This window comes from Sander lucioperca, chromosome 21 (assembly GCF_008315115.2).
Source record: "Sander lucioperca isolate FBNREF2018 chromosome 21, SLUC_FBN_1.2, whole genome shotgun sequence".
Lineage (NCBI taxonomy): Eukaryota > Metazoa > Chordata > Actinopteri > Perciformes > Percidae > Sander > Sander lucioperca.
The window spans coordinates 29,288,426-29,316,346 of record NC_050193.1 but is presented as its reverse complement, the minus strand read 5'-3'; the positions used below and the strand labels follow the sequence as shown (position 1 = coordinate 29,316,346).

General features: G+C 40.4%; 2 protein-coding genes and 1 long non-coding RNA gene across 3 annotated transcripts; all 3 read right to left on the bottom strand.

The window, feature by feature from the left end:
• Window positions 1-8: 8 nt before the first annotated feature.
• LOC116065204 (interferon-induced very large GTPase 1-like) lies at window positions 9-22,001 on the bottom strand. The gene is made up of 4 exons (XM_035997169.1): window positions 21,812-22,001; window positions 5,491-5,525; window positions 2,099-5,409; window positions 9-1,972 (listed from the first exon to the last, which is right to left on the bottom strand). The coding sequence occupies exons 1-4, from the start codon at window positions 21,855-21,857 to the stop codon at window positions 547-549; spliced, it is 4,818 nt and encodes a 1,605-aa protein (XP_035853062.1). The 5' UTR covers window positions 21,858-22,001; the 3' UTR covers window positions 9-546.
• Window positions 6,894-7,681, bottom strand: LOC118494209 (NACHT, LRR and PYD domains-containing protein 3-like). The gene is made up of 2 exons (XM_035997173.1): window positions 7,394-7,681; window positions 6,894-7,167 (listed from the first exon to the last, which is right to left on the bottom strand). Exons 1-2 carry the CDS (start codon window positions 7,668-7,670, stop codon window positions 7,040-7,042), a joined length of 405 nt encoding a protein of 134 aa, XP_035853066.1. The 5' UTR covers window positions 7,671-7,681; the 3' UTR covers window positions 6,894-7,039.
• Window positions 22,002-23,436: 1,435 nt separating the features above from the next.
• Window positions 23,437-27,282, bottom strand: LOC118494211. Its single transcript, XR_004896290.1, has 3 exons — window positions 27,167-27,282; window positions 24,200-24,315; window positions 23,437-23,981 (listed from the first exon to the last, which is right to left on the bottom strand). It is a non-coding gene; the product is annotated as an uncharacterized LOC118494211 (long non-coding RNA).
• Between the last annotated feature and the right edge of the window lie 639 nt (window positions 27,283-27,921).

The following is a 27,921-nucleotide window of genomic DNA, read 5'->3' as shown; positions in this document are numbered from 1 at the left end:
TAAATACATAAATTATAGACGGTGGCTGTTTCATTAATTTTAGAATCACTTTATCTTCATTATTGCTATTGTTGCACTTTAATCAAATAAATAATTGATATTTCTTTTAAACAGCTAAAGGCACTTAGGGCTTTCTGTTACTTTGAGTAGGGTCGTGGTTGTTTCTGACTCAGTCACAGATTGTACATGTCATCCAGACTTTCAATAGCTTCTTGTTTACTGTGTTTTCTCCACTCACTGGGAATTTCTCCTCTTCCCTGGAATTTTAATTCATAGTGGTCTTCCAGTTGTTTTTGAAATCGACAGACAAACCATTTCCAGTATGTCAGCTTAGACTCATCAGCAGTAATCTGCCATGTAGCATACTTCTCCCCAGCACTTTGATACTTTTTGTAAGGAATACTCCGATTTGAATGTCGATCAGGGTAAAAACTTCCATCACTTCCAACATTTGTTGTGCAGAAAGTTTGTCGTTTAGGTATGAGGATGTGTTGGAAAACAAGTATCATTATTATTTTCAGCAGGGTTGTTGTTGTGTTGGCTCACTCACAGTTTGAACATTTCATCCAGACTTTTAATAGCTTCTTCTTTAGAGTGTGTTCTCCACTCACTGGGAATTTCACCTTGGGCCTTGAATTTTAATCCATAGTGATCTTCCAGTTTCTTCTGAAATCGGCACACAAACCATGTCCAATATTTTAGCTTAGACCCATCAAGGGTGATTCTCCAGTTAGCATACCGTGGGCCAGCAGTTCGGTACTGTTTATAGGGAATGAACTCTTCTGGAGCTTCATCAGGGGAAAAACTTCCATCACTTGAAACATTTGTTGTGCAGAACTCAACACTCAGTATCTCTGTGTTTCTGTAGTGAAAACCATTGACTGCAGCAGATCGATGAAAGGGCACGCTGTGGTCATCAGGACTGTGATCTTCCAATGTGTTGGTACAAACAGCTGCACAGAATGGACACGTTACCCAGCAACAGTTACACAGCTGATCAATGAGGATTTGATCAGGCTTCATCCTGAATTCCTCCATCTTATCCAGTGAGAGGCTGCTCACTTCCTCTATGACAGATACAAGGCCTTTCTCTGTCTCTTCTTTTAGAAAGTCAAAATTGTTTATGTCACTGAAGTTCTGACAACAGAAGGTGTTGAATGTTAGCTGATCTTTTAACAAACTGGAGAGTTCCTTCACCCACATGTCTGGGTCTCCTCTTTGTTTTTTGACTTTCTCTGTAGCATCAAATAAAGCTCGACTCAGAAGGTTTTTGATGTCTTCAACATTTTTCTTGAGTATATTCCGTGCTTTATCTTTGTTGTCTGTGAAGATGTATTTCTGTACTTCCTCTTTTATAAAGGCCTCTGCTTGGTTCCTTGGGTGTCTGATGTAGGTGATAAAACCATCAAAGTCTTCTTTCTCAGCCAGTGACTTCAACACATGTTTCTCCAAGTTCAGCCTGTTCCCACTGAATGCTGGGAAAGTGCACCTCATCTCTCCAGCGAGATCAATGGCAGTCTTGTTACAGACAGCCTCAACAGTGGAAACCTTCAGTTTTTCACACATCAGTTCTCCAAGCACAACCACAGATGAGTTTCCTTTGCAGAAGCTTCTGAAAATGTTGTAATATTGCATTTTCTTGCTTTCTACGTAACTGAGTGCATCATTGTTTCCTTTAAATTTCTTGTGAGACTCTGAAAGCCAACTCTCTGCTCTGTGAAACACATACAGTAAGAGATCAACTGTAAACTCTTTCTTTAGAGCATATTTTATCCCTAATTCAAATTCTGTCACCTTTTTTTTCACATTGTAGGCCACTTCTTGCAAGTAAGTCAGACTGTAGCCTCTTGCAGCTACAGGTTTGCTCTTAATTGCATCAAGCGACTGTTTTTCAACATCGTCAATGAGGGATCTGATCAGTTGCTGTTCTTCATTCCCAAAATACCCCTTCATGTAATATTCTGCTTTTTTGGCCTTTTCTACAACATTACTTACTACTTTTTCAAATGTGTTTGCTGCTGCAGTATAAAGTTTTCCCAGTCCTCTTGTGTCCCTTTCCCTCTCATTATCTTGGCCTGTGCTACACAGATCTCGGTCCTTGGTGAGAGATACATAATGACAGTAATCACCAACCTCTGATATTTGTGTGTATCTGGCACTGCTTTTGGATTCCTCTATAAGACACCATTCAAAACCAAGCTCATGAAGAATAGTTGACTGATCATCTTTCAAGTTGATGTCCTCAATAGGTTTTATATCTCCAGTTAGTTCCCTAACCCAGCCACTCCAGACAGAGTTGAAGTGCTTCTTGAGTTCCTCTTCATCTTTTGCCTTGTCCTTTAACTGATGAGCGAGCTCTTTGCTCTTTTGTAGCAGCTTGTTCTCAAACTCTGTCTTCTTATCATCCAGCTTTTTACGAGCATTCTTCTGCTGGATGACTTCATCCAGTTTTCTTTTAACTCCTCTCACTTGTTCATCATGAAACTCCTTGATTTTGTTTTCAAATTGTCCTCGCCACTGAACCAACATTTCTTTGTCTCTGTCATCATCAAAGTATGTTGTCATTGCTTTTTTGATTTCTTCATAGGTTTTGTTCATTTCTTTATTAAGATAATTGGACTCTACCTTGTCAAGTTTTCCATTTTTAATTCTGGTATAAAGCCTGTTCTCAATGGTCAACATGTTGCTCCTCAGGGCCCAGATCCAGTTCCCATACTGGACCTTAAGGTGTCTGTACACTGCAATTTCAAGTGTGTTTTTGAAACTGAAAACAAAGTTTTCGTTCATCAGGGCGTTCCACAGGTCATGAATTTTGCTTTTGAATTGTGAAAGAGTAATCCCTTTAGACTGTGAAGCTTTAGAGAGGATGAAGGTCTTCAGCTCTTGGATGCTCTCACTGTAACCTGGATTTGGAGGAGCCATAGGTGGACTTCCCTCCCATAGTTGGGCAAAGTATTTCACATCTTTCTGCACATCAAAAGCAATGACGTCACTGAAACACTCAGCATCACAGACCTCTTCTTTGGCTGCTAGTTTGGCCATCTGGTCCAGTTTTTCTTGCAGCCGTCTCTTTCCATCCATGTTTTTCTCTGCAGCTGCAAAATCTCTAACATTCTGGTGAACAAACACACAACTTGGAGAAAGTTTAACTTTCTTCATCCTCATGAACGCCTGAACAACAATCTGCAGAACATCTTGCATCTCAGCTGGATTCTCTCCAAAGATGTTGATCAGTGTCATGTTTCCCAGACCAACAACAAATGTTGCCAGTTCATTGTCGTGGTGAAGAGTGGTGTTACCTTCCAACTCAAGAGCACGCAGTCCTTCAGTGTCCACCACTAGAACATAGTCAAACTGAAAGTCTTTCTTCATCTCCTCTGACACTTTGACCAGCTGCATGAAGGCACCCTTGGTGCACCTGCCAGCACTCACTGCATACTGTAACCCAAACATGGCATTCAGCATTGTTGATTTTCCACTGCTTTGTACGCCTAAAACGGACAAAACAAAAACTCTCTTGTCGCCCAGTTTCTTTATGACTTCATCTAAAAGACTAGAGATCCAAGTCAAAGGCACATGACCTGCATCACCATCCATCAGCTCCATTGGGTGTCCTGATATCATCAGCTCTGCAGCCAGCTCAGGGTATTTAGACCAGTCAGGCTGTCCCCTCTTTGTTTGTTTCTGCAGAGATGCATGTGCTTCATAGATCTGTCCCATTTCTCTAAAGATGTGCTCCAAGCCAAACGTTGCTGACTGTAATTCTGTTGATATTTGATCAAGCTCAGTTTGCTTTCTTCTTAACAGATCAGATTTGTCATATTTCTTCTTCAAAGCCAAGACCTCAGACCACTTTCCATCATAGCTTTGGAGAATTGAAGTGAGATCATTTGTGGGGAGGGCATCTATTAAGATCTGAGTCCACTTCAGAAAATACTTCTTGTCTGTTGATGACAAGGATGAGAGGCTTTCAATGAACAACTTCATCAGTTCACTACAGGAAGCACTGCATTGATTCTGTCGTATTTGCATCAGTTCCTGTTGCTTTTGACATTTCTCCTTCTCAATGTGAGGTCCTTTGAGGTGATACAGTTCTTTGTTTGTTCTGCACCACTTATGCCACAGTTGGCCTTGACAAGGGAGAAATTCATCTTTGATCTTTGAAACTACCAACTTTTCAAGCAAATTCATTATTTGCTTTGCAGCAGATTTCCCATTTTTGCAGTCGTTGTCATCTTCATCCACTCTGATTCCAGAGACCTCAGTCATGGTTTCAAGCTGGAAGGATGCATGTGGTCCAGACAAAATGTCTCCAATGATTTTTTTAAGTTCTTCAGAAACATCTGACAGGCATCTGTCCTTTAGACCCATTTTGTATTTTCCTTCTTTCACCTTAACTACACCACGATCATTATCAGCCAACAGAATAATTAAAGGCTTCGGAGACTTGAGAAGGGCTGAGATAACTGCAGAACTTTTGTCACCTTTTTCCACAGTTGGTACAAGAACTACATTGACTGAAGATTTTTCCATCAGTATGTTACACTGTTTTCCAAATGACAGAGCATCACCATGAAGATTACAGAAGGCAATGCAGTCAGTGAAGGCATCATTGGGTTTTCCAGCAGGGCAGTACCAGGCAATCTCTGCCACACCATCCATCAGATGACGAGACTTGGTGCTACCTGGACAGTTTCTGTGGAAGAAGGTGTTGTGACGGTCGTTGATCAAAGTGTTCATCAGCTGAGATTTAGACAGAGATAGTGAACCCAGGCGGAGAAATGACACCATGGCTGTCTCAGCTTTGCAGATGGGCAAACTCTTCATGGTGACAATGTTTGAATTATCTTTGAATTCAGTTATCTTCCAGCTTTTTCTTATTTGTCTGAATGTCCACAGAGGACAGTCAATATCCATTGTGACTGGGTCAGGAACAAGCAACGGTAAGGCATACTGACATTGTGATAGCTTTGTAATCATGTTCTGCTTAAAAAAACTGTCTGAGCAGTGAAATACTGCCATTTGAACATCCATTGGATGTATATGAGTCTGTGTTGACTGATTACAGTCTACAATTGTGCTTAAAAGATCATCTAAATCTAAGTCATCATTGTCATCTGTCTCAACAGTGTCAGACACTGGATCAGGCTGTAAATGACTCCCCTCAGGACTGTCTTGTCTTACAGGAATATATCTGGCTCTGTAGTCTAACATCAACAACCTCTGAAGAAAAGTATGAGCTAGATCTTTATCAGATGTGTCATGGTCCTGTTTCACAGGTGGACCTATTTTACAAAAATCTGCTGGTGTCAACTTCTGTTGTTTGTCTTGAAGGTGAAGTCTGGCAAACAGTGTTTCTCTTTGATATTCTTTTTTCTTGTTGAGCTCTTCAGAAATCTCCACTGACTGCTGCAAATAAGTAAATATGATAAATATGAACATACAATATAACTGGATATACAGTGAATTTTTTTAATGAAGTATTCTTACCTCCTTGTTTCCACTTGTATCTTTATCTGAGCGACCTGCAGCAAAATGATAAACTGTATTATAAAAGGGTCAGAGCAATTTCTAATAGTAATTTTCACTGCCTACTTGTCCTGCAGACAAATGCCCCCTGTGACTGATATAGTATTATAAATGACAGTATTAGATTGTTAATACTGATACATAAATATAGAAGAGGCATTTTCTTGTTGAAGCTGGTTGAGGTGGAGCTAGTTTTCATTACTTTATACACAGTTAGAATCCAGTGGTTTCCAACCTAAAGGTTAACCTCCTCTAAAGGATCAACAAATAAAGCATAAAATACATCATTTGGTCAGTTAACTATTCCAGGTTTAGCATATTTAGTTGAGATTTATTTTGCAATAATGAATTGTGTATTGAGAAAGTTAATTGTTCAGCAAGATGCATCTCCTCTTCATCAATTAGAGAGAGTCCGCCCTATTTTAACAATCTAAGTGCACGTGCGTGAAGCGCATGGCACAGGTGCGTTTAGGGCGTGTCCAAATCCAATTTTGCTAGTTTGACGGCGGAAAAAAGGGGAGTTATCGTTTTTGTATCATTATTCTCATTTTCAATGAAAATTATTAACATTGAAAGAAATTAAAGTGATTATTGTGTGATTTTTGCAAGGATCTGTAGCAAAGATTTTTTTTCTTTAGTCTGTAGGAGAGGATTTGTAAGCCGTGGACATCTCTGCAGCACCACAATACTTAAAGTGCTCATATTATGCTCATTTTCAGGTTCAGAATTGTATTTAGAGGTTGTACCAGAATGTGTTTATGTTGTTTAATTTTCAAAAAACACCATATTTTTGTTGTACTGCACATTGCTGCAGCTCCTCTTTTCACCCTGTGTGTTGAGCTCTCTGTTTTAGCTACAGAGTGAGACCTCTCACTTCTGTTCCATCTTTGTTGGGAGCGTGCCCTAACAGTACCTAGGTAAGGACTACTAGCCAGTCAGAAGCAGAGTATGAGGGCGTGCCCTGACAGTACCTAGGTAAGGACTACTAGCCAGTCAGAAGCAGAGTATGAGCGTGTGCCCTGACAGTAGCTAGGTAAGGACTACTAGCCAGTCAGAAGCAGAGTATGAGGGCGTGCCCTAACAGTACCTAGGTAAGGACTACTAGCCAGTCAGAAGCAGAGTATGACCAGTCAGAGTATGAGGGTGTGCTACGCTAGCAGCTAGGTGAGCATTATAACGTGTGTTACAAAGTGATGCATGTTTGCCTCTGAAGTAAAGGCTGGACTACAATAGAGCTGAGCAGCACTACAGTGTTTGTTTCCAATACCTTCTGGGTAGAAACTTCTTGCGTCCCGTACATACACTTTAACAGCGCTGAGCACACGGGGACAAAGAACTACTGGATATCTGCTCATCTCCTTCATCTAAAATGCATGTTTGATGCTTTCATATGTCAACACTTTCACATTAGCTCGGGAAGCTAAAGTTCTTCAAGTAAATTGTAGTACACCATAATTTACTTGTTGGAGAATGGAGTAAGTAACTTACTAAGACTATATTTTTTCAAACTTTAAACTGCCACTTTGTCACTCAGGGCTTCCATACTGACCAGAGAATACAGCAGCTTACCTTTGCTCTGAGAGGAGGGAGTTCCTCTGTTCTGTGAAGTCTCTCCAACATCACTGACATCCACTGACTCTGTGTGGAAATGCGTAGTAACATTTGAATTATCATTGATGCATTACTGTCATAAACAGCAACAGCACTCACCCGAAAAGTACTGTTACAATTAAATTAAATTCAATTAAAAACACGCAAATACTCCTCACAGTCAGTCAACCCATTACATACACTATGCCAGTGTGATGCAAAAGCACACTTCATTCTTTCTGCCTGAAAATACATTTTAAAAAGATTGACTGACCTTCTGGTCCTGAGCTGGTGTGTAGCAGACTCTGCGCTAGATCATTCCTGTTGATCATCCCTAAAACCTTCTTGGTCACCTTCAGAGCTCCATGAAGTTGATAGGTATTCACCATCACAGTCACTGTGTCATGCCTTTCTGCCTTCTCCAGCTTGGCCACTTTGATGCTTTGGTAGCCTTCCAGGATGTTTGGCTGCTGCAGATGCCATTTGAATGTCTTAAATTCATCATCTTTTAAATCCTCCAGAGTGTTGAAAAGGTCCACTGCCTTCATCATGGTTTCCTGCAAAAATCAGACAGTTCTGTCAAACTGAAGTAAAACTGTAGCGCAAATGTCTCAGAGCAGCAACAGGAGTTCTGATTGGTCGACACATGCTGGTGGGATTTATGTGCAGAGTCTGGCCAGTTAGAGCTCTTGCTGTTGCTCTGTAGGTCCAGTGTGTAGGATCTAGTGGTGAGTTTGCAGATTGCGACCAACTGAATACCCCACACACCTCCCTTTTCCAAGTGAGTAGAAAAACCTATGGTGGTCTTCCCTCATGGCAGACTTCGTAAAGAAGACCTGCTCCCTATGTAGATATGAAGGGCTCATTCTAACGAAAACAAAATTATTCTTAGGCCTCATCCACATGAAACACAGTGTAAGGTTGGTTAGGCCACTGGACACAGGAATTGTCGCAAATGACTAAAATACTATCTTCCCTCTTGCGCATTGTTGAGGACATGTAGACAGCAGCAGCATTATTAAATGCAGAATTTGAAAGATGTTCTTCCAGAAAAGGGTCATGTGATAGGGGCGTGACGAAGGGAAGGACACTGTGGGACCGATAACACCCAATCAGGAAGTCAACATGGGTCTCTACTTCATTTTTCTCCGGTTTTCCAAATCCACGATTGGATTTTCGATTTAAACTTTTTTAGGGACAGAATGCCGAAATAAGAGCCACTAAATGGCAGATGGGTACTTTACAACAACAATTTGAGTTTCTCAAAGTTTACAGATGAGGAAATATGCTGTGAAATAGAGGTTTGAGAAAACTACAATGACTTGTCTTGATCCAGCATGGCCTCTGAATGGTACATATGAAAAGCAACAACAACATTGTTAGAATGTGTACAGAACACTGTGCGACCATGGTCTGGGAGCCTGAAACTAGGAAAAGTGTAACATAAGCCTAACCAATAAGACTGACGTGCGTTGCCGTTTACAAAGGTCTCCGTTTGTGTCCGTCCAGACTATGAAGCAACACCAGAGTTTTCAAACCCAAACGTGGGCAGCACTGTTTTCCAAATGTCTCGTAGTAGTAGTCTCCTAGTAGTGTGGATACGAGGTATAAACGTTGCAAAATATACTTCTTTTCAAACCAAAACGGAGCAGTGTAGCCTGAGTGCTCAGCTTTGACATGGAGAACCGTCAGCTCTGACTGGGAGGAAACTAACAAACTTTCTGACATCTGGGTTTAATGTACTTTCAGGCTCTTTAAAGGCCCTAATGCACCAACCCGATTATCGGCCATCGGACAGTCTGGCGAGGTCGGTGACTCAAGTCTGTTCGGTGTGTTCCGTGCCATCGTCCATCGGAGGAGCCGTCGAGAAATGTATCTTTGAAACTTCCATCCCCTGAAGCAACTTCACAATTTTCATTGCATCAGATTTCCCTTGTTGAGCAATTTCTAATAGTAATGTTCACTGTAAGCAATTCATTTATGTAATTAGCTCTATTCTTGAGTTGTTCATGTTATTGTACTATTAAAGTATTTATTAAAATGTTACCCTTATCAGTTGTTGCAGATTGTACAGTACGGTGGCCCTGAAGTGCAAATCACGACAGCAAATAGGAAAACACGACGGCAAATAGGAAAACACGACAGCAAATAGAAAAACACGACAGCAAATAGGAAAACACGACAGCAAATAGGAAAACACGACAGCAAATAGAAAAACACGACAGCAAATAGGAAAACACGACAGCAAATATGAAAACACGACGGCAAATAGAAAAACAAGACGGCAAATAGGAAAACACGACAGCAAATATGAAAACACGACGGCAAATAGAAAAACAAGACGGCAAATAGGAAAACACGACAGCAAATATGAAAACACGACAGCGAATATGAAAACACGACAGCGAATATGAAAACACGACTGCAAATATGAAAACACGACAGCAAATAGGAAAACGCAGTTTCTCCATTGACAAATTGGAGTATAAGCCATAAAATCGTAACCGTCAAACCTTGTTTTGAGATAAACGTCTTTTATTCGCGATGTCTTGGATAAGTACTTCATTACCCACAATCCTGAACAATCCCACAATCCCACAGTGATGACTCTGATTGGTGGAACTCATGCTGCTGGGAGGGGGGGTGTCGGTACCTGATTTCTGCTGCCTGCAGGATCCGTCACGAGGATTTACGACACTGCACGAATCACTCTTCTGTCATCATCTGTTCCACACTTCTGCCGTTAGCCTCTGACGTAAGCTAACATTAGTTTAGCTAACAGCTAATTTGGCTAAGCACTAGCTGACAGCTTGATTCAGTCTAAAATAACGTTAACTCAAACTTCACACTGGGAATGCAGGCTACAGCTGACGTAACAGCCGTTATATATTTTAACGGTTATTTTCAGGCTTTTAAAGTTAGTTTAGCTGTCTCAGCTAGCGCTTAGCCGAATTAGCTGTTAGCTAAACTAACGTTAGCTTCCTTTGTTCAGTGGTGCGCGGTGGTTTATGGGATGAGTAGTTCCTTCGCTCTGAGATGACGATATGTACATAGTCTTGTACCTTTGACTTTTTTGGAATTTTCTGTTCGTTTTTTTTACTCAAAATGATACGTTGTATGCTTATAAATGAGTCACATACCGTCTGGTTAGCCTAAGGCATGGTCTAAAACTCTTTATATACGGATTTTTCCAGAAGTCAATGGGAGAAATTAATGGGAAATTTACTTCAGGAACCCAAGGTCTCTCAGAGGAGGAGCGGGACTGTTGAGCTCTATTGTTAACAGAGGTGTCAAGTAACGAAGTACAAATACTTCGTTACCTTACTTAAGTAGAAATTTTGGGTATCTATACTTTACTGGAGTAATTATTTTACAATTTTACAATTATCTGTACTTTCTACTCCTTACATTTTAAAAATAACCTCGTTACTCCTATTTCAGTTTGGCTTGTTTTCATTCCAACTTGTCATCATAAAAAAAAAAACACACACAAAAAAACCCTATCCAGATAAATCGCGCCATCCGGAGAGAGTGAATTTGATTGTGGTTGGATGAGAAGTATAATCATATACCATTCCGACACCCTATTGGTTTGTACGCGATCCATCGTACCTGCACAGACCTGTTGCTAATACGGCACCGGTGCCTTAACGACCGTTATCTACCGGACCGAATAGCAATACGGATTTCGGTGCCTTATTTAGGTGCCACTTAAGGTGGCGCTTCTCTCTGATGCTCCGAAAACAGACGTTAGTGGGAACTGAAACATCGCCGCACGGGACGCTAGTTAACACTACACTTGGTGTAAAAGTGTGTTTGTATTTCACTGTAGAGGATTGTAACACCAGACCTTAGCTGCCGTTGTCTGAAAAACACACACTCAGTCTGAAATAAGTTATTGTTATAAGTTATTGTTATTACATTTTTAATAAATCATTTAATTTTGACCCTGTGGCCTTAGCAATACACAAGCCGTTCTTTAATGTCGCCTTGTGCTCCTTTTTTTTTTTTTTTTAGATCAACTTTTTATTATTTTATATTTTTGAACATACAGAACAGACAAATAAAATTGAACAAGCTGCTTCCTTTTTTGTGTGGAGGTGGGGTAGTATAGGCCCCTGTGGGGGCTAAGCTTTTGTCCTTAATGACATTTCCCCCCCCTACATTACTTTTACACTTTTACTTGAGTAAGTAAAGTCACGCTGCCCTCATACTGCCTTCACTCTGATTGGCAGTCGCTTTGTCACATCGCTCAGCATTTGCAGCGGCAAGCTCGTCGCTTGTCGCTGGCAAACGGCCACTCCCACTGAAAATGAATGGCAGCCTGTCACTTTGTCTCTGTCTCTTGGAGCTAGTGTGACTGTAGGGTAAAGGAGACTTTTAGCGTCAATAGCAACGACAAAGTCACCTGACCAAGCGTCCGTATTTTACGAGATGGGAGTGAGAATGTGTTGGTCCAACCAGATAGTTCATGGAGTCAAACTCAGTTTTATTCTAAAATTAAAAAGACAATTAGCTCAAATCTTTAGCTAATATTGAGCTGAAAATAAATAGCATTAAAAAAAGAAACACTGCTGTATGACAATGACTATTAAGAACCAAAAATATCTCACCTTTACAACTGAATTAGCTGCACTCTCCTCCAGCTTGTCTACTGCAGGATAATGTAAGAACAAGAGAGTTCACTGATCCACAAGATTAACTCTTCTGCACAAAAAATAAATATACACATTTACTGTATAAACTGAAAAATGTCTCAAGCGTTTGCTTTACTTTGAATCACTGCACTAATATTTAGTTGCATAACCATTATTTCTGAGAACTGCTTCACATCTGTGTTGTACGGAGCCCCCCTGGGGTCAGCTGAGAAAAAAAAACTATACGGTGTGCACGGATTCATAATCCGTTCCCTCGGTTTCATAAACTGTGCGCACGGATTTGTAATCCGTGCGCACAGTTTTATAAAAGTGAGCAAAATTAGAAAGATATTCACAGATATTCACAGATTCGAACTTCCGGGATCAATTACTCTATAGCGAAATGTTATTAAATCACAAACGACGCATCTTTCCTAACGTAGTAAGGTTAACAACGAGCTACAAACTCATTTTCATCAAAATGAGCCGTCCTCCAACCTGGAGAAATAACATTGGTCTCTATGAGCAGCCGGCGGTGAGACGGCAGTAAGACGAGTGCTTAGGGACCGTAGAGAGAGGGAGAGAGGGGGAGAGAGGGATGCGCTCATAAAAAGTTAAAACATTTAGAGACCGACAACCCCGTTAACCTTCCCTGATGGGTATTTTTATGAAAGCTATAGATTTTCAGCGGAGGGAATTACATAGCCTATAGGCTATTTGTCGGCTTCTTCAGCCGTGTGTTGCCAATACGCACATCGGTTAGAATTATGTTTTGATATTTTTTTATTTTCTCTCACAGCTTACCACTGCTGGGGTTGCAACTGAAATAAAAGGCTAAAGCAACGACTGTTCATGGAAAGCAGCAGTGTAATTATGGTCAGATCTTGTGCCTGACTGATGGGAAAGTGTCCAGTGTAGTCTAATGTAGGCTATTATGGCTTTTTTCCATTACATGGTACCTGCTCGACTCGCCTCGACTCGCCTCGACTCGACACACTGTGCGTCTGTTTTCCATTGCAGATTTTAGTACCGCCTCAGCGTGGCTGGTCATTATGCCGTATCGATGCACACACCAGCGCACAAGTATAAACATCAGGCCACTTGAGCTTGTTTTACAGTTCTGTGGAGGCTCCACGCAGAGCTTTCGCCGTAGCCTGTGTAGCCTATGTAAAAATGGCCTGATGTTTATACTTGTGCGCTGGTGTGTGCGTGGAGCCGGCCATGTGTGTGTGTAGTTAGGCTACGGCGAAAGCTCTGCCGGAGCCTCCGCAGAACTGTAAACAAGCGGCGCCGCAGTAAACTACTGTGACCTAACGCAACACACACACACAGAACGTGGAAGGTGTGTGTTGTTGCCAGAAGACACATTTTGTTTCAAATGAAGCTGGAGGCAGCAAAAAAAAAACAGCTGGCTAAACTGTTTAAAAATAGCGGGTTTGTTCAGGACACCCCCCTCTGTCGCTTTCACGTCACCTTTTCGGCTCGCCTCAGCTCGCTTGGAACCTCGACTGAGGAGGTACTAAAAAAAGTACCTGTTAGCAGGTACCAGGGACTTTTTTTCGTAATGGAAAACCAAAAAAGGCGAGTAGAGTCGAGGCGAGTCGAGCAGGTACCATGTAATGGAAAAGCACCATTATAGTGGGTGTACTGTACTGCATATTGGCCAGAATCTGCCTTTGGGGGAGGAGGGGGACATATCATAGTGGGGGGGCCTGGGTGTCCTCCCCCAGGGAAGTTTTAAGCATCAACGACTTCATTTCCTGCATTCCGATACACTTTTATGCACCAATTTACTGTAAAAACTAAAAAAAAAAAAAAACCTTAGAAAAAAGCACGGATGACAATTCAAATTTATCAAAAATATAATAGAAAGTATGTTACGTGTCATTGGGCATTTTCAAGTGGGTAAATAGACATCCTGGAGCTTACTATCACGTAGACTACACCACTGGAAGTGATATTGATAGGATAAGCGTTGTGATTTACGCAAAACAGCGTCGGCTTTTTATGCCAGCTTTCCTTCCTGCATTTTGCCTGTAAAACCGTGTCTGTGTTCTTCATATTTATGTAGAATTATAGTTTGCTCTTCTTATGTAAAATATGCGGCTCTGGTAGATGTTTGCGATTGGTCGTGGTGCGCAAACACCGCCTCTTTTATGTGAATGCGCGCGTCTCTAGATTGGAAAAACTTGGGTTGACTGAACTAGTTGATAACCAGCGTCGTGATACAGGTTATGCGGGACCGCGGTTGTTAGGGTAGGTGAAGCCGGGTAACTGAAAGAAATCCAAGACATGTTGATCTCGCTTCGTAGTACAGGCTTCTGGTTAGGCGTTCAGAATAAGTTACCACGGCAATTGAACCCGGTAACAACTAATCCACCTTCGTGATACAGAAAACCCTGGGTTGAACCTGAAGTTAGCTCGTTAACGCCAAATCTCGCTTCGTAGTACAGGCCTCAGGTTAGGTGTTCAGCATATTGGTCAATGGCGCGATCACTTCCCGCTGCCTCAAGATAGCAATACGCCAAGAATTGAACACACCTCCCTGTAAGATGGGCGCAGGTGCATTTGCTATTTAAATGACGTGGGCGCTGGACAGGAAACTGACAACTGGGTCAGTCTTAAACTAACAAAGACACTTGCGTCTGGCTTTCCGTCTGGCTTTGCGCCGTGCTGCGCTGGCTGTAACATACTAGGGCCCAGTGTGTTTAGTTTTTACTTTAGTTTTGCAGATTTTGCAGAAATACAATGCAACAATAAAAGACAATAAAGTCATTATCACGTTCTTTGGTTGCTGTTGAAACAGTCTGAGAGGTTGGACGTGTGTCCTTCACTGCGTCACTCTCCTCTGTTTAAACGTAGGCCTACATGGTTATCTTTTTTTGTCTAGATTGAAGATGGCTGTGTGTGTTTGTGCTGTTCGTGTCAATTGCTGTTCAAAACATTGATTCAAAACTGGTTTACGATCGCCAAACACTACTGGATTTACGTTTCTCGGCCAAAGATCTAGTAAGGTTTGATCATGGTGGATATAAAATTTTGCCCCCGGTCCGATCGGGAATACCTGCTTGCCTTTGCCGCCCTGAGACTCTACATCTCCGGCGTAGGCCTAAACGCTACCGCCGCCAAGGAAAACGCAGTGGTCAGCTGGTGAGGCTGAAGGCCTGTTCAGCGCGTTCTTCTGCTTCCTGGACTGATTATCGAGCGGTGCCTCGACTCCTCGTTTCTTGGCGAGTGCTGGATCCTGTCGACGCCTGGTTGGTATCTGTTGTCGGCCAGGATGAGGTGTTCCAGAGGTCTCCTCGCCCCAGCCGGCACGGGGTAAATGGGATGAACCTGCGGCCACTGTGTCGGGCTCCTCAGACAATCAGCGCTGCAGACCCGCCGGTTTCTGTCAGGATTGGACTGGTAAACGCTAGATCGCTAACTAATAAAACTTTTATCATTAAGGATTTCTTCACGTCCCGGGGATTGGATTTTCTCTGTGTGACTGAGACATGGCTGAGTGTTGGTGAGTCCAGTGCCTTTTCTGAACTCTTACCGCATGACTGTTGCTGTTTAAACTCCCCGCGAACGTTGGGTAGAGGAGGAGGAATAGCTACTGTTTATAAGAATGTCTATAAATGTAAGCAGTTGTTGCCATCATCCAAGTTCACCAGCTTTGAATTGAGTTTATTTGAGCTGGGTCGCTCTCACACAGTGTTGTGTGCAGTAGTCTACCGGCCTCCTAAATACAATGACTTTGTAAATGATTTTTCTGTTTTTCTGGCTGAAATTATGCCTAAATACGATCGTGTCCTTATTGTTGGGGATTTTAATGTTCATGTGTGCTGTCCAGAAAACCCGCTGGCAAAAGACTTTTTACACCTCATTGACTCTTTTAATCTTGTACAGTCTGTGTCTGGCCCCACACATGAACGTGGACACACGCTTGATATTGTCTTATCTTATGGGTTGCCTATGCATAATTTAGAGATCTGTGATGCTGTGTTTTCTGACCACATGCCAGTATTATTTGAGATTGTGCTTGCCTGTAATACGGCTAAACCGTGCGCAACGGCACGGCGCTGCCGTATTATTAACCCTTCCACTGCTGTTCAGTTCTCTATTTTCAGTCAGCACTGTGACATACCAGATTCTATATGTAATGATGCAGAGGACCTTAGCTTATGGTTTCACAACTACTATAGACTCTGTGGCTCCATTGAAAACTAGGCAATCTAAAACTAAAGTTGAACCCTGGCGGAATGACTCTACCCGTGTTGTCAGACATGAGTGCCGCAGGGCTGAGCGCAAATGGAAAAAGGATAAACTACATGTATCTTTGCAAATGTTAAAGGAACACGCCGACTTATTGGGAATTTAGCATATTCACCGTAACCCCAAGAGTTATACATCTTCTAACCGTAAACAAACCAGAAACTATATTCTCAGACAGGTTTGCTGCAAAGCAAATCATTCCGCCCAAGTACTATATTCTTCCGCCTGAGAATATAGTTCCCGGTTTGTTTACGGTTAGAAGATGGCTGTGTCTTATGTTACGTTGTTTTTTGTACAGGCTGTGTCTCTACAAATCACAACATGTAAATAGGAACATGTTGCCGTTATTTTGTCACTTATTGGGAGCAGTAGGCTAGCTGGAACCATTCACCTGCATGTACTGTGATGGGCTGCTGCCTCTGGGGCCGTCAGACAGCGTTACAGCACCCACAGAGATGAGAAGGGTATGTATGGACTTGTCTAACTCTTGGGGTTACGGTGAATAAGCTAAATTCCCAATAAGTCGGCGTGTTCCTTTAAGGGATTGCTGGCGGCATTACCAGACAAGTTTGAAAGAAGCTAAGGGACTGTTTGTTATTTAATTAAGGGGCCACCGGAGGAGTTTTATGGCCTCTAACATAAAAAGACATGACCCTCCCCTCGCCAGTAATAATTTTCCTATGACCCTCCAGAACTATTTGAAAAAAGAGGAATGACCCTCCCCTTGCGTACAGGTTTGCACTTAGCAAAGAAGTACAGATACCATTTGATTTTTACAGCCATGATGTACAGGAGTTAACCTCTGCATTCTCATCTTACACATCCCACTCCTCTGTTATGGTGTGGTGGCCATTTCAGTAGATTTACTCACTAACATTGTTGTGGAAACATAATAAGCATGGAAACTAAATGCACTTCCTGCATTACTGCATTACTTCAAATACTAAGTTACTCCTCTAGTAAACTAGTATTCATATGAAATAAAACAATAAAACATTGAGACCATTCAGCAAAGGACGCTGGGATATAACCAATTCAACACTAGTTGCTATGGTCTTGTCACTAGGCTTCGTCATTGTATATTTTAGCACATAGGTAAAGCTGCTGAAGCTGAACATTATATTCCAAAACACATATGTTTATTTTTAAAGTTTTTAAGTTACATTGTAACAATTTAACAATTCGCCCTTATGAAAACCAATCACGGCACGGCTGTTTTGGAACGCAATAGACAGACGCTTAAATTCAACTAAAATGTAACGGTGAACAATCAGTGTTGGACCGACAGTCTGTTGAGATGCCTCTCCAAACTCACCATAAAACGTTAAGACACGTTGAGAAAAAAGATCCGTATTTTGCCGTAATCCAATGACACGGAAAAAAAGTAATCCACAGCGATCAGTAGAGCCACAAAAAGGTAAATGTCACGGTGTATCCAGCAAGGCCGATACGAGCGTCACATTCACCAGCCAGCTCCAAACAGGTGAACAAGGTGAACTTCGCCGTATAAACAAAGTGGAATAATCGTATAAAAGTCCAAATCTACACAAAACCCGCAATCAATTAGTAAGGTGACATCACATTTATATACATGGCATTTAGGAAACCTTTATTGCAAGGTTGGTACAGCAAGATGTCCAGACTAGTGCAACAGTAACTTTCGTTTTTTTGCGTCCTGCTGCTCCCATCGTCAGTCAGGTAATATTTTTTTTACTAAAGCAGTATATGAAATCAGATGTATTACCTACCACCATTTAGTTGTTTTGTGTTATTTAAGATATTTATTTAATATCTGGTCATGCCAGATGTCATTATTCCCAAGTACATCTCGCTGCAGCCTGCGGGAAGGCGGGGCTTGACATCAAGCCCCGCCCACATCCAAGTCAGTCTTTTTTTTTTGCTTACGTCATTCCCCATACGCTCTAATGGACCAAGACCGTTCTTAATACATCCATGACCAAGACAGCCTGGTAGAATTTTTTTACTATGAAGAAAATTATTTGGATAAATGACGTTTTTTATTTTGAATCTTTTAATTTTATTTGAAAATTTTATATCTATAAATGTAAATGATCTGAAAGAAAACCGAATAGACTAGTCACCAATTTAAAAATGACATGAAATTATATTTTAAAACCTTAAAAAAAAAAGGACTGACAAATAAGAAAGCCATCCGGACTCTGAACATTTACAATGCCTTACAACCTCTTTAATGTAAATTTAATGCGCCCCTTTTTCGTGTATGTATGTATGCATTTAATGTTTTCAATGTGTTTATGGATCTGTACTTGAATAATAAAGTTTTTTGAAGACAAAAAAAAAAAAAAAAGAGCCTGGTAGCGAAGCTGATAGAGCCGCTTGATTCACATTAGATAGAAACTGATGATGTAGGCTAAACAAACGATATTTCATGCAACAGTGAAGTTTTCATGTAGTTACTACTGATTTCTGATTTTGAAATGATATCCAAATTTGAAAAATGGGTCATTTTAAACCTTGTTAATATTGATGACAATGTGTTCAAACGGAAAACGAGCCATATTTCATTTAATTTAGCCCTCAAAAGTAGAATGGTGTGTTGTTTCGTTATGGACTTTCATATTAACAGCAAGAATTCAGTCACAACCAAATGTACAAAGGGGCGATTTTGCTTTAACAATTAACAGGTGAACCAGAAGCATACAGGTGAAACTCGAAAAATTAGAATATTATGCAAAAGTTCATTTATTTCAGTAATTCAACTTAAAGGGTAAAACTAATTATATAGACTTATTACATGCAAAGCGAGATATTTCAAGCCTGTATTTGTTATCATTTTGATGACTATGGCTTACAGTTCATGAAAACCCTCAGAAAATTTGAATATTGTGAAAAGGTTCAATATTTTAGACTCAAAGTGTCCCACTCTAATCAGCTAATTAATCCAAAACACATGCAAAGGGTTCCTGAGCCTTTAAATGGTCTCTCTATCTGGTTCAGTAGAACTCACAATCATGCGAGATGCTCCTCGGATATTACCTGCACAGTAACACACCTGATCTAAGTATTTCAAAAGGTCGAACACACATACAGATGTTTAGATACAGTAAAATCACTACGTGATTACCGTTGTATCCGAGGGTTGAAGTTGCATTTTAACGGGGCAGGGGCTCTTAACCTTTTAAGTTTTAATGAAAGTAAGACAGAAGTGATGTTTTTTGGTGGCACCGCTGGGACCCCTTGTGCTGATCTGGGTTCCTTGAGTCAATATATTAAGCCAACAGTCACTAATCAAGGTTTAAAATTGACCCTGACTTTAAGCTGGACAGACAGATTAGGTCAGTGGTTAAAACAAGTTTTTTTCATGCGATTGGCCAAAATAAAGCCATTCCTTTCTAGGCAGCACTTTGAGACAGTAATCCACGCCTTTGTCACCACTCGGCTGGATTACTGCAATGCGCTGTACGTGGGGGTCAGTGGGTCCTCTATTGCTCGTCTCCAGTTGGTGCAAAACGCTGCTGCACGTCTTTTAACTGGAACACGTAAATACGAGCACATTTTCCCCATTTTATCGTCACTGCATTGGCTGCCTATATATCAAAGGATCCATTTTAAGATTCTTTTATTTGCTTTTAAATGCCAAAATGGCCTTGCCCCTCCTTACATCTCTGAGTTGCTACACCCCTATAGACTAGAGTTTAGATTCTCGGCCCAAGCCCGAGCCCGACCCGAGCCCGACCGGACCTCGGGTCGGGCTCGGGCCGTTATTTTCCGCCACATCCTCGGGCCGGGCCGGGCCAGGGCCGGACCACGCCTGGGCTGGACCCCTGATCAAGCAATTTTTTTTTTTTTTTTTTTTTTTTTTATCCATTACCTTATTATCCTATTTGGGTGGGGAGATAGCTATGCCATAATCAGAAATATTATAAATATATATATATATAGGCTTATATATAGGCTATATAAAAGTAACAAATGTGTACAAAAGTTAGGCTGCAGTTACAAAATGCAGCACTCCTCTCGCACGCATCACACCGGGAGCTTGAAGATGTAAAGAAAAAAAGAAAAACAGGAGAAGTAACTTTGAGCACGTGTGGAGGAAAGTCGGAGGTATGGAAGCAGTTTAAACAAGTCGTGGGCAGTGACAACAATATGTTGTTCATCATTGTTTCTTTTTTTTTTTACGTTTCTTCATTCGGATCCACTTTCGATCCGTTCCATCTAAACAAACAGCAGTTTACATGCTTCGTCCTTGTTGTATTATTCTAAACAGATTTCTGCAGTTCAAACAACTCTGAATTGTAGTTGAGAACGTCAGTTATAACGGCCCACGTATTCAAAAATTGTCGGGTTTAAATCGGGCTCGGGCTCATAATTACAGTTAATGTTTCGGGCCGGGCCGGGCTCGGACGCAACGTGCTCGGGCTCGGGCAGGTTCGGGCTTGATTTTTTGGGCCAATCTAAGCTCTACTATAGACCCACTCGCTCTCTCAGGTCATCCGATCAACTGCTCCTAATTGTGCCTAAAACAAAGCGCAAGCTAAAAGGGGACCGTGCTTTTTCTGTAGCAGCTCCTAAATTGTGGAACGATTTACCTCTGCACATTAGACAGGCATCTTCATTGTCTATTATTAAGTCTCTTCTTAAAACCCACCTTTATTCTTTGGCCTTTGAAAACTGAAATTGAGAATTCATGTTTGGTTATATTGATCGTATTGGTTTATTGTATGGTTTGTTATTGTTTTTATTTGTATTATATGGGTTGTATTAGTTTTGTATTTAGGGCTTTTATGTATTCATGTATTGTTTTAATATACAGCACTTTGTGTCCCCTTTGGATTTTAAAGTGCTCTATAAATACATTTTTGATTGATTGATTTGATTGATTATTTTGACAAACGGAGACATTTCCCTTCGTTTGTGGCCTTCGTTTACACGCAAACGGAGAATTCGCCTCTGAAAACGCTTCTTTCTAAAAACTCCGGAAAGAGTGGAAATTTTGGAAATATTCATTTGCACGTTTGCATGTAAACTGAGACAAACGGAGGTTAGGCAGCCGACGAGGAAGAAAGTGGAAGTGATTCGTTGCTGTTGTTGCTATTTTCAGGGTTCTGATTGGCTAACGTGGGCTTGAGCTTCTCGTTACACTGCCACCTACAGGTTTCGCATGCTCTTAGGTCAACACCATGGTCAAGACGGTATATATACACGGGTTCATGTAAACAAATACTTTTCTGAAGACTGACAGGTGTGCACGATATCATTTGTGAAAACAGGGTAGGGTGAAATGTCTAGTTATGAAAATAGCCGGCCGCGTGTAAAAGTAGTCTCATTCATCTTACTGCTGCTTTCATTGCTGACAACTTTAACTTCATGTCACACCCCTGCCTGCCGTGACTTCCGCACGGTGATAGTCTGGTGTGTGTGTGAATGTATTTTGATTTATTTCTTTATTTTGTTATGCCTGCCGTGTGTTTTGTCTTTTTGTCTGTCTGTCTGTGTTTCTGTTTCCACCTGCATGTTCCACAGTGTGTGGACATGCCCCCCCTGATGACTCTCCCCACACCTGGCACCAATCCCAATCAGCGCACCTGCAACTCATACTGCTCATCATCTGCCTTCAAATACTGTCTGTATATAAATAAAAGTCTGACTTTCCTCTCCTTGCCGGATTGTTGCTTACCCCTGAGTATGCTTATTCACCAGCCTTCGAGAGTTGTATCAAGTCTAGTTTCTTGTTTTTGTACTTACCTGTCTGCTCCGTTCCTTGACGTTACTAACTGGAAGATCTCTGTTCTCGGAAATAAATAACCCACCTTCAGAATCCTCTGCTGCCAATAGCCACGCCGCGTACTGGAACATCAAGCATGCATCCGGGCTGAGGAACACAGCCCAGCACCACCTCAGCCAGCCCAGCCATCTTCGGATCCAGCACCCCTTCTGCAAGCCCACACTCAGAGATTTTTTACCACCTGTCTGAGCTTGAGTTCTTTTCCCCAAACCTGACACTTCATCAGCCTCTCCTGTTGAAGGGTCAAAGCCAGCAAATATCACATTAGCTTAATTAGTTAGTTCTCTATTTTATTGACACTGTTGGAATTAAAATATATTACTGTTAAAATCAATGTAACTGTACAATGACATTTTTCATTAAAATATTACCTCTCTCATTGTTTGCAGATGATACAGATGTGATTTCAGACTCTCCTCCTGTGTTGTCATCATTCTTATCTGAGTGTTCACCTTCACCAGGTTCATTCACTGGATCACACTAAGAAAACACATCATTTCATTTAACCTTTAGTTCACCTGGTTAGAGCATCTGAGATTAAGAATGTCTTCATTAGTAAGTGAGACAAGAAAACAGCAACAAGATGAATGTACAACACTCAAATCAATATCACACAGTGATGCATCAATTCAGTAAAAGACTACAAAAAATTTAAAAATAAATAAAAACAAGGTCCAATTATATGCACATGTTTAAATCTCTGTCTGTGAAGAAGTGTTTATTCAGGTGTGAGACTTCAAATCTGATCTGACTGACCTCAGAAAATAGAGTTAGTTTTAGAAATCAGATGCTGCTCTATAATGATGATCACTAATGAAGGTGAAACAATCTTATCTTTACCTTGATTTCAGCTGAATTCTCCTCCAACTCCTCTACTGCAGAGTTACATGAGAAACACATATTGAACAGGATCATGATTAGTTTTTAATATCAGTGGATTAGCTAACCATCACTATATTTGCAACTTCTCTGTTACATTCTTTTTTTCTTTTTGCCTGCAGGTGATTTTATTATTTTTTTTATAGTTTTTCTTAGTTGCTTTGGCACAAATGTGAAATGAAAATCGTGATTCTCAAATTTAGTTTGGGGGTGCAACTTCAAAACACATTTCCACCACAGGGTTCAACTTTATGTTTTGTTGTATCCTTAAGTTTGTTTTGCTGTACCTTTGATGTATGTTTTTGTTCTTTTGATGTATTGTGATTATGGATGCATGTATTCCAGCTTATGTAATGTTCTTATGAAATAATAGATCACAGGAAGAATAGCTTCTGTTTAAGACAGACAGAAGCGAATTCAATATTCAAAAAGCTTTATTGTCTAATATGTTGCGATGTTAGAACATTTTTTGATTGAAGGCAGAGTGTGTGTGATGTGTCAGTAGCATGAGTTTAGTATGTGTATTGCATTGGGAATGAAGGATTTGTTGTATAATGACTTTTTAGCCAGAGGCACTCTGAACCTTCTTCCTGATGGTAATAGCTCAAAGCTGTGGTGGAGGGGGTGGGAGGCATCCTGGATGTGGAAGTTGAATTTTCTTTCCACTGCTTGTATATATGTATCTATGTATATAAAGATCAGATGGCTGTTTTTGTGGAATGCTTATGATCTTAACAGCTTGCCTGGCTATCCTAGCCAGCTTTTGTTTTGGTCCAGCAGGTGTAGTTTCTGCTCTTCTTTTTCATCACACATCACTCCACTGTAGCAGTGGTGATCATTTTCAGAGACCATGATGTCTATTTTTTCCAGCAGAGCTATTATCTCTCTTTCATCTATCATACTTTTTGTACATGTGTGGAATCTTGTTTCAACAAAACTGCTGTTTGCTCTCAGGTCTGTCAGGGCACTTTCAGAGTTTTCACCTGACTTATGAGTCACAACTGTCATTACATAATCAAGTGATCCTTTCCCAAAAGTTTTTTCTAACCACTGCAGTCCTGAACTGTAATGGCTGGTATGCAGACCATTTGGTAACAGTAAGAGAAATGCATGAATTTCCTGATTCAATGGGAATTTATCAATGTTTTGTAGACCAAGCATGTTAATGACAGAGATGTTCCGACCACACAAATCATACAGTTTGGTTGAAAACTGTTCCACATTAGTTTGTCCGTCATGGTCAAGTAAGATGTTTTTTGATCCAATCTCAATGGAATTCTTGTCACCAATTAACACAAGTGTGAGTTTAGGTATCACTGAAACAAAATAAACAGAATAAGATCACTATGTTACACTGCAGTAATCACTGAAACAGCATTGCAAAAGTTATAGTTTGCAGAAATGGAATGATGAAATAAAGTTAATAAACAAAATCTCACATTTACAAGATAAGTGTTTAAAAACTTAACTGAAATCTATAAAATTAATGTTCATGTTAATCAACTGTACAATCAATTATTGTTTAAAATATTACCGTTCTCACTGGCTGCAGATGGAACAGATTTGGTTTCAGACTCTCCTCCTCCTCCAGCTGCTGTGTTGTCATCGTTGTCTTCCTCTATCTCATCTCTTCATCTTTACAGAGTCATACTGTATGATGAAGCCATTGAGACAATACAACAATAAAATATCACAGCAAATGCACATTACCATTCAAGCTGATTTAGCAAATGATTTGATAAGAGAAATAAAAGCACAACATCTAGATGATTTTACTGCTAGTGAAATGTTACAGATATATATCTTGTACGGCATGGTATAAGGGGGCATTCATGCAGGATTTTCTGAGTATTTTGTCTTGAATATAATTGCATGATGAGCGACCATGACAAATATTTCAATAAATGGCTGATGGAGGGAAATTACAGGAATATTTTTACTAACGTTGAAACACCCCATTTAGACAATCAGAGCTCAAATAGTATAACTTTTATCCTTGTGAGTACAAGGGCCTAGGTTTTAACATTGACACACAAAATGCAGGGACCAGGTGACAATTCAAATGTGTGTGTGTGTGTGTGTGTGTGTGTGTGTGTGTGTGTGTGTGTGTGTTCCACACAAGTCAGAGCAACACCATCTCCCTCCCCTCCTCATCTTCACATGCTCAACGAAATATTTTTGAAAATGGCTTATAGTGGTGATGGGTAAGGTTATAATTAGGGTCTAGGGAAGGCATTATTTAAATGTTTAATTATTTAATTTAATTCTCGGTCTGCCCGTCACAAAACCTTCCCACCTGCTCTGAACCAATCTGATTTGATAGGTATAAAGAGCTGAGGAACTCTGCATGCACATTATTTGTAAATCAGTAATAACAAAACTAAAATTGAAAATAATAGAGCTTTATTTCCCAGAAACCTTGTTACTTAAAGGAAAACAATGATGAGGCTTTAAAGCTAGTTTCTGTCTCCCCCATGAGGAAATCTAAGTAATGACAACAAAACTGTCGGCGCGTCCACATGATACAAGCCTTCCATGACCGTGCACGAGCTTCGGCACGGGAAAGTCACCGGATGCCACAATCTTCTGAACATAACCATACTGAGAAATACAGAGAGAGTTGTGTGGAGCTGATAGTCTGAATTAGCTTTGTAGCAACTCAATTGGTAATTGCTTTAAAGTTCATGACGTTCATTAACATCAAAAAGTTACACACTAAAGCTTTAAGGTCATACTACTCAAACACTGCCAAGCACAGACTGATTTCAACATTGAACATGTGTTACTTGCAGAGCTACAGCGGCTACAAGTGCTCATTATTTAAAGAAAACATTGAGTATCTTCCAGGAGATCGGTCCGTGTAACGCTCATCAGTTCAATTTTCTAAGCACAAACGGACATTTGGAAAAACAGAAAAATGGGTTAAAATATCCAATTTTTCATTTTTTTTCCGCCTCGACAAATTAAAAAATTTGATCTTTAACTTGTTTTTCCCAATTTTCTGTTTTTATTCAGAGGATCAAAAATTTAGAAAATTACAAAATTGCGTCTGGGTTCCAATTATTCAATACTGCAATGATATTCTCTCCCTCGTTCCGCCTAGCTAGTTACCAACGATTGGTGGTATTATTGTGGGTGTGTCTGGATGTGTTTAGGCAGGCATTCAAGAAGACTCGGGGCAGTCATGTCGACGCTGGATAATTACTAAGTTAAAAGCACCAAACGTACTTACTTTAAATATAGACACTATGTGATCTTGATTCAAGTCTGTGCTGAATATTGACAAGCGTTTCACCTCTCGGTGAACGCTGAATGTTTTTGGATATTCGACTTCCAACACGTCATCCATTCTCATTCTGTCTTTAGGTCTGGCTGCTGTGCTCGAGTGGGGGGCGGGGCGAGACGTAGCTATAGGCGGAAGGAGGGAGATAATATCATTGCAGTATTGAATAATTGGAGCCCAGACACAATTTTGTAATTTTCTAAATTTCTGATCCTCTGAATATAAACAGAAAATTGGAAAAACAGTTTTAAGATCAAATTTTTTAATTTGTCAAAGGGAAATTTTTTTTAAAATTGAATATTTTTTTTCTCCAAATCTCCGTTTGTGTTTAGAAAATTGAACTGATAAGCGTTGCACGGACCGAGAGCCACTGATATTTAACAAGTATAAGAAGAGATTAGTCCAAAAAAGGAAAAAGGGTATTGATGATATATAGTATCAAATGTTAGGTGTCTGTGTGTGTGTGTGTGTGTGTGTGTGTGTGTGTGTGTGTGTGTGTGTGTGTGTATGTGTGTGTGTGTCAAAGAGAAAGTGAAGAAAAAACTTTAAGCGAAGTGCTATCTTCATGCTTCCTCTATTTGCATTCTTTCTCTCTCTCTCTCTCTCTCTCTCTGACTCTCTCTCTCTCTCTCTTTCGTTCTCTGTCTCTTTCTCTCTCTCTCTCTCTCTCTCTCATTCTCTCTCTCTCTCTCTGTCTCTCTCTCTCTCTCTGTCTCTCTCTCTCTCTCTTTCATTCTCTCTCTCTCTCTCTCTCTCTCTCTCTCTCTCTCTCTCTCTCTCTCTGAGGCCGTTCACTCTTTCACTTAAAATAATCATATTTTGCCACAACTGCTGATAGCCAATCATCTTGTTGCTGTCAAACTGTCTTTCTCAACCCCCGTCCACCTCTAGTATTCATCTCAACCAGCACCCATGAGGTGCTCTTAACCGTTTCATTAACACCGCCATTGTCCAGACTCCATCTTGAGATATTAATGTACAACTCAGGATATCCCCTTAAATCAATGATGTAACAATGGGATCTAATCACAAAGACTCCTGTCATATTTGTTCACCTTTCCTGTTGTGCAATATCAAACTAATTAATTTAATTACTTTTTAAACTGTTTTATTTTAAGTCTCTCCTGATTGAACTGAAGTTGCTTGAAAAGGTCAATGTCTGTTATAAAAACGGTACATGCTCTACACACAAAATCAATAATTGTTGTTTAAACTCACCTTGTATTATGTCTCATTAGCTCTGCCTGGTCTGTGTAGATGTGGCTGCCTAGTCAGAAAGCCTTCCTGACCCCACACGTTATATATATATATATATATATAGAGAGAGAGATCAGAGACAGTTCATATTCTCGGTCTGCCCCTCACAAACCCCTCCCATCTGCTCATGAGATGAGAACCTCTGCTAGCACATTACTTGTAAATCAGCAACGGAAAATGTCAAAACTGAAAGTAGGACTACTCTAACTCATGATTTACCCGAAACCATGTGACTTCAAGGAAAACGATGTATAAGTTTTGGCGGGCTGAGGGTCCAGCACAAACCACTGTCAACACTGAACACTTGTAACCAAACATAATAGACTCTATTAAAGTGTTTATTTACAGAAAATTAAGTGATATTCTATCTAGTGAAATTCTGCATGCATGTTTTAAATCAGTAACAAAAAAAGTAAAAGAGAAAGTAAGAGAGCTCTTTTCCCCCAAAACCTTGTGGTTTAAAGGAAAACAATGAGTTAACATTGACATGAATAACACCTTTATGAGGCTCACACCGGTTATGATCATATCGGGGATATGTTGTTTACATGAGCACAGAGAAATCAGATTATTCATATGCCTGTGTACATGATGAATACTAGTAACCCCGTTACTGATAACTGCATTTATTTGTGCAGGCCCTGTGTTTTCAAAAACAGCGACAGGAAATGTTAAACTACTGTACATTTATTCCCACAAAATCATTATTAATATTT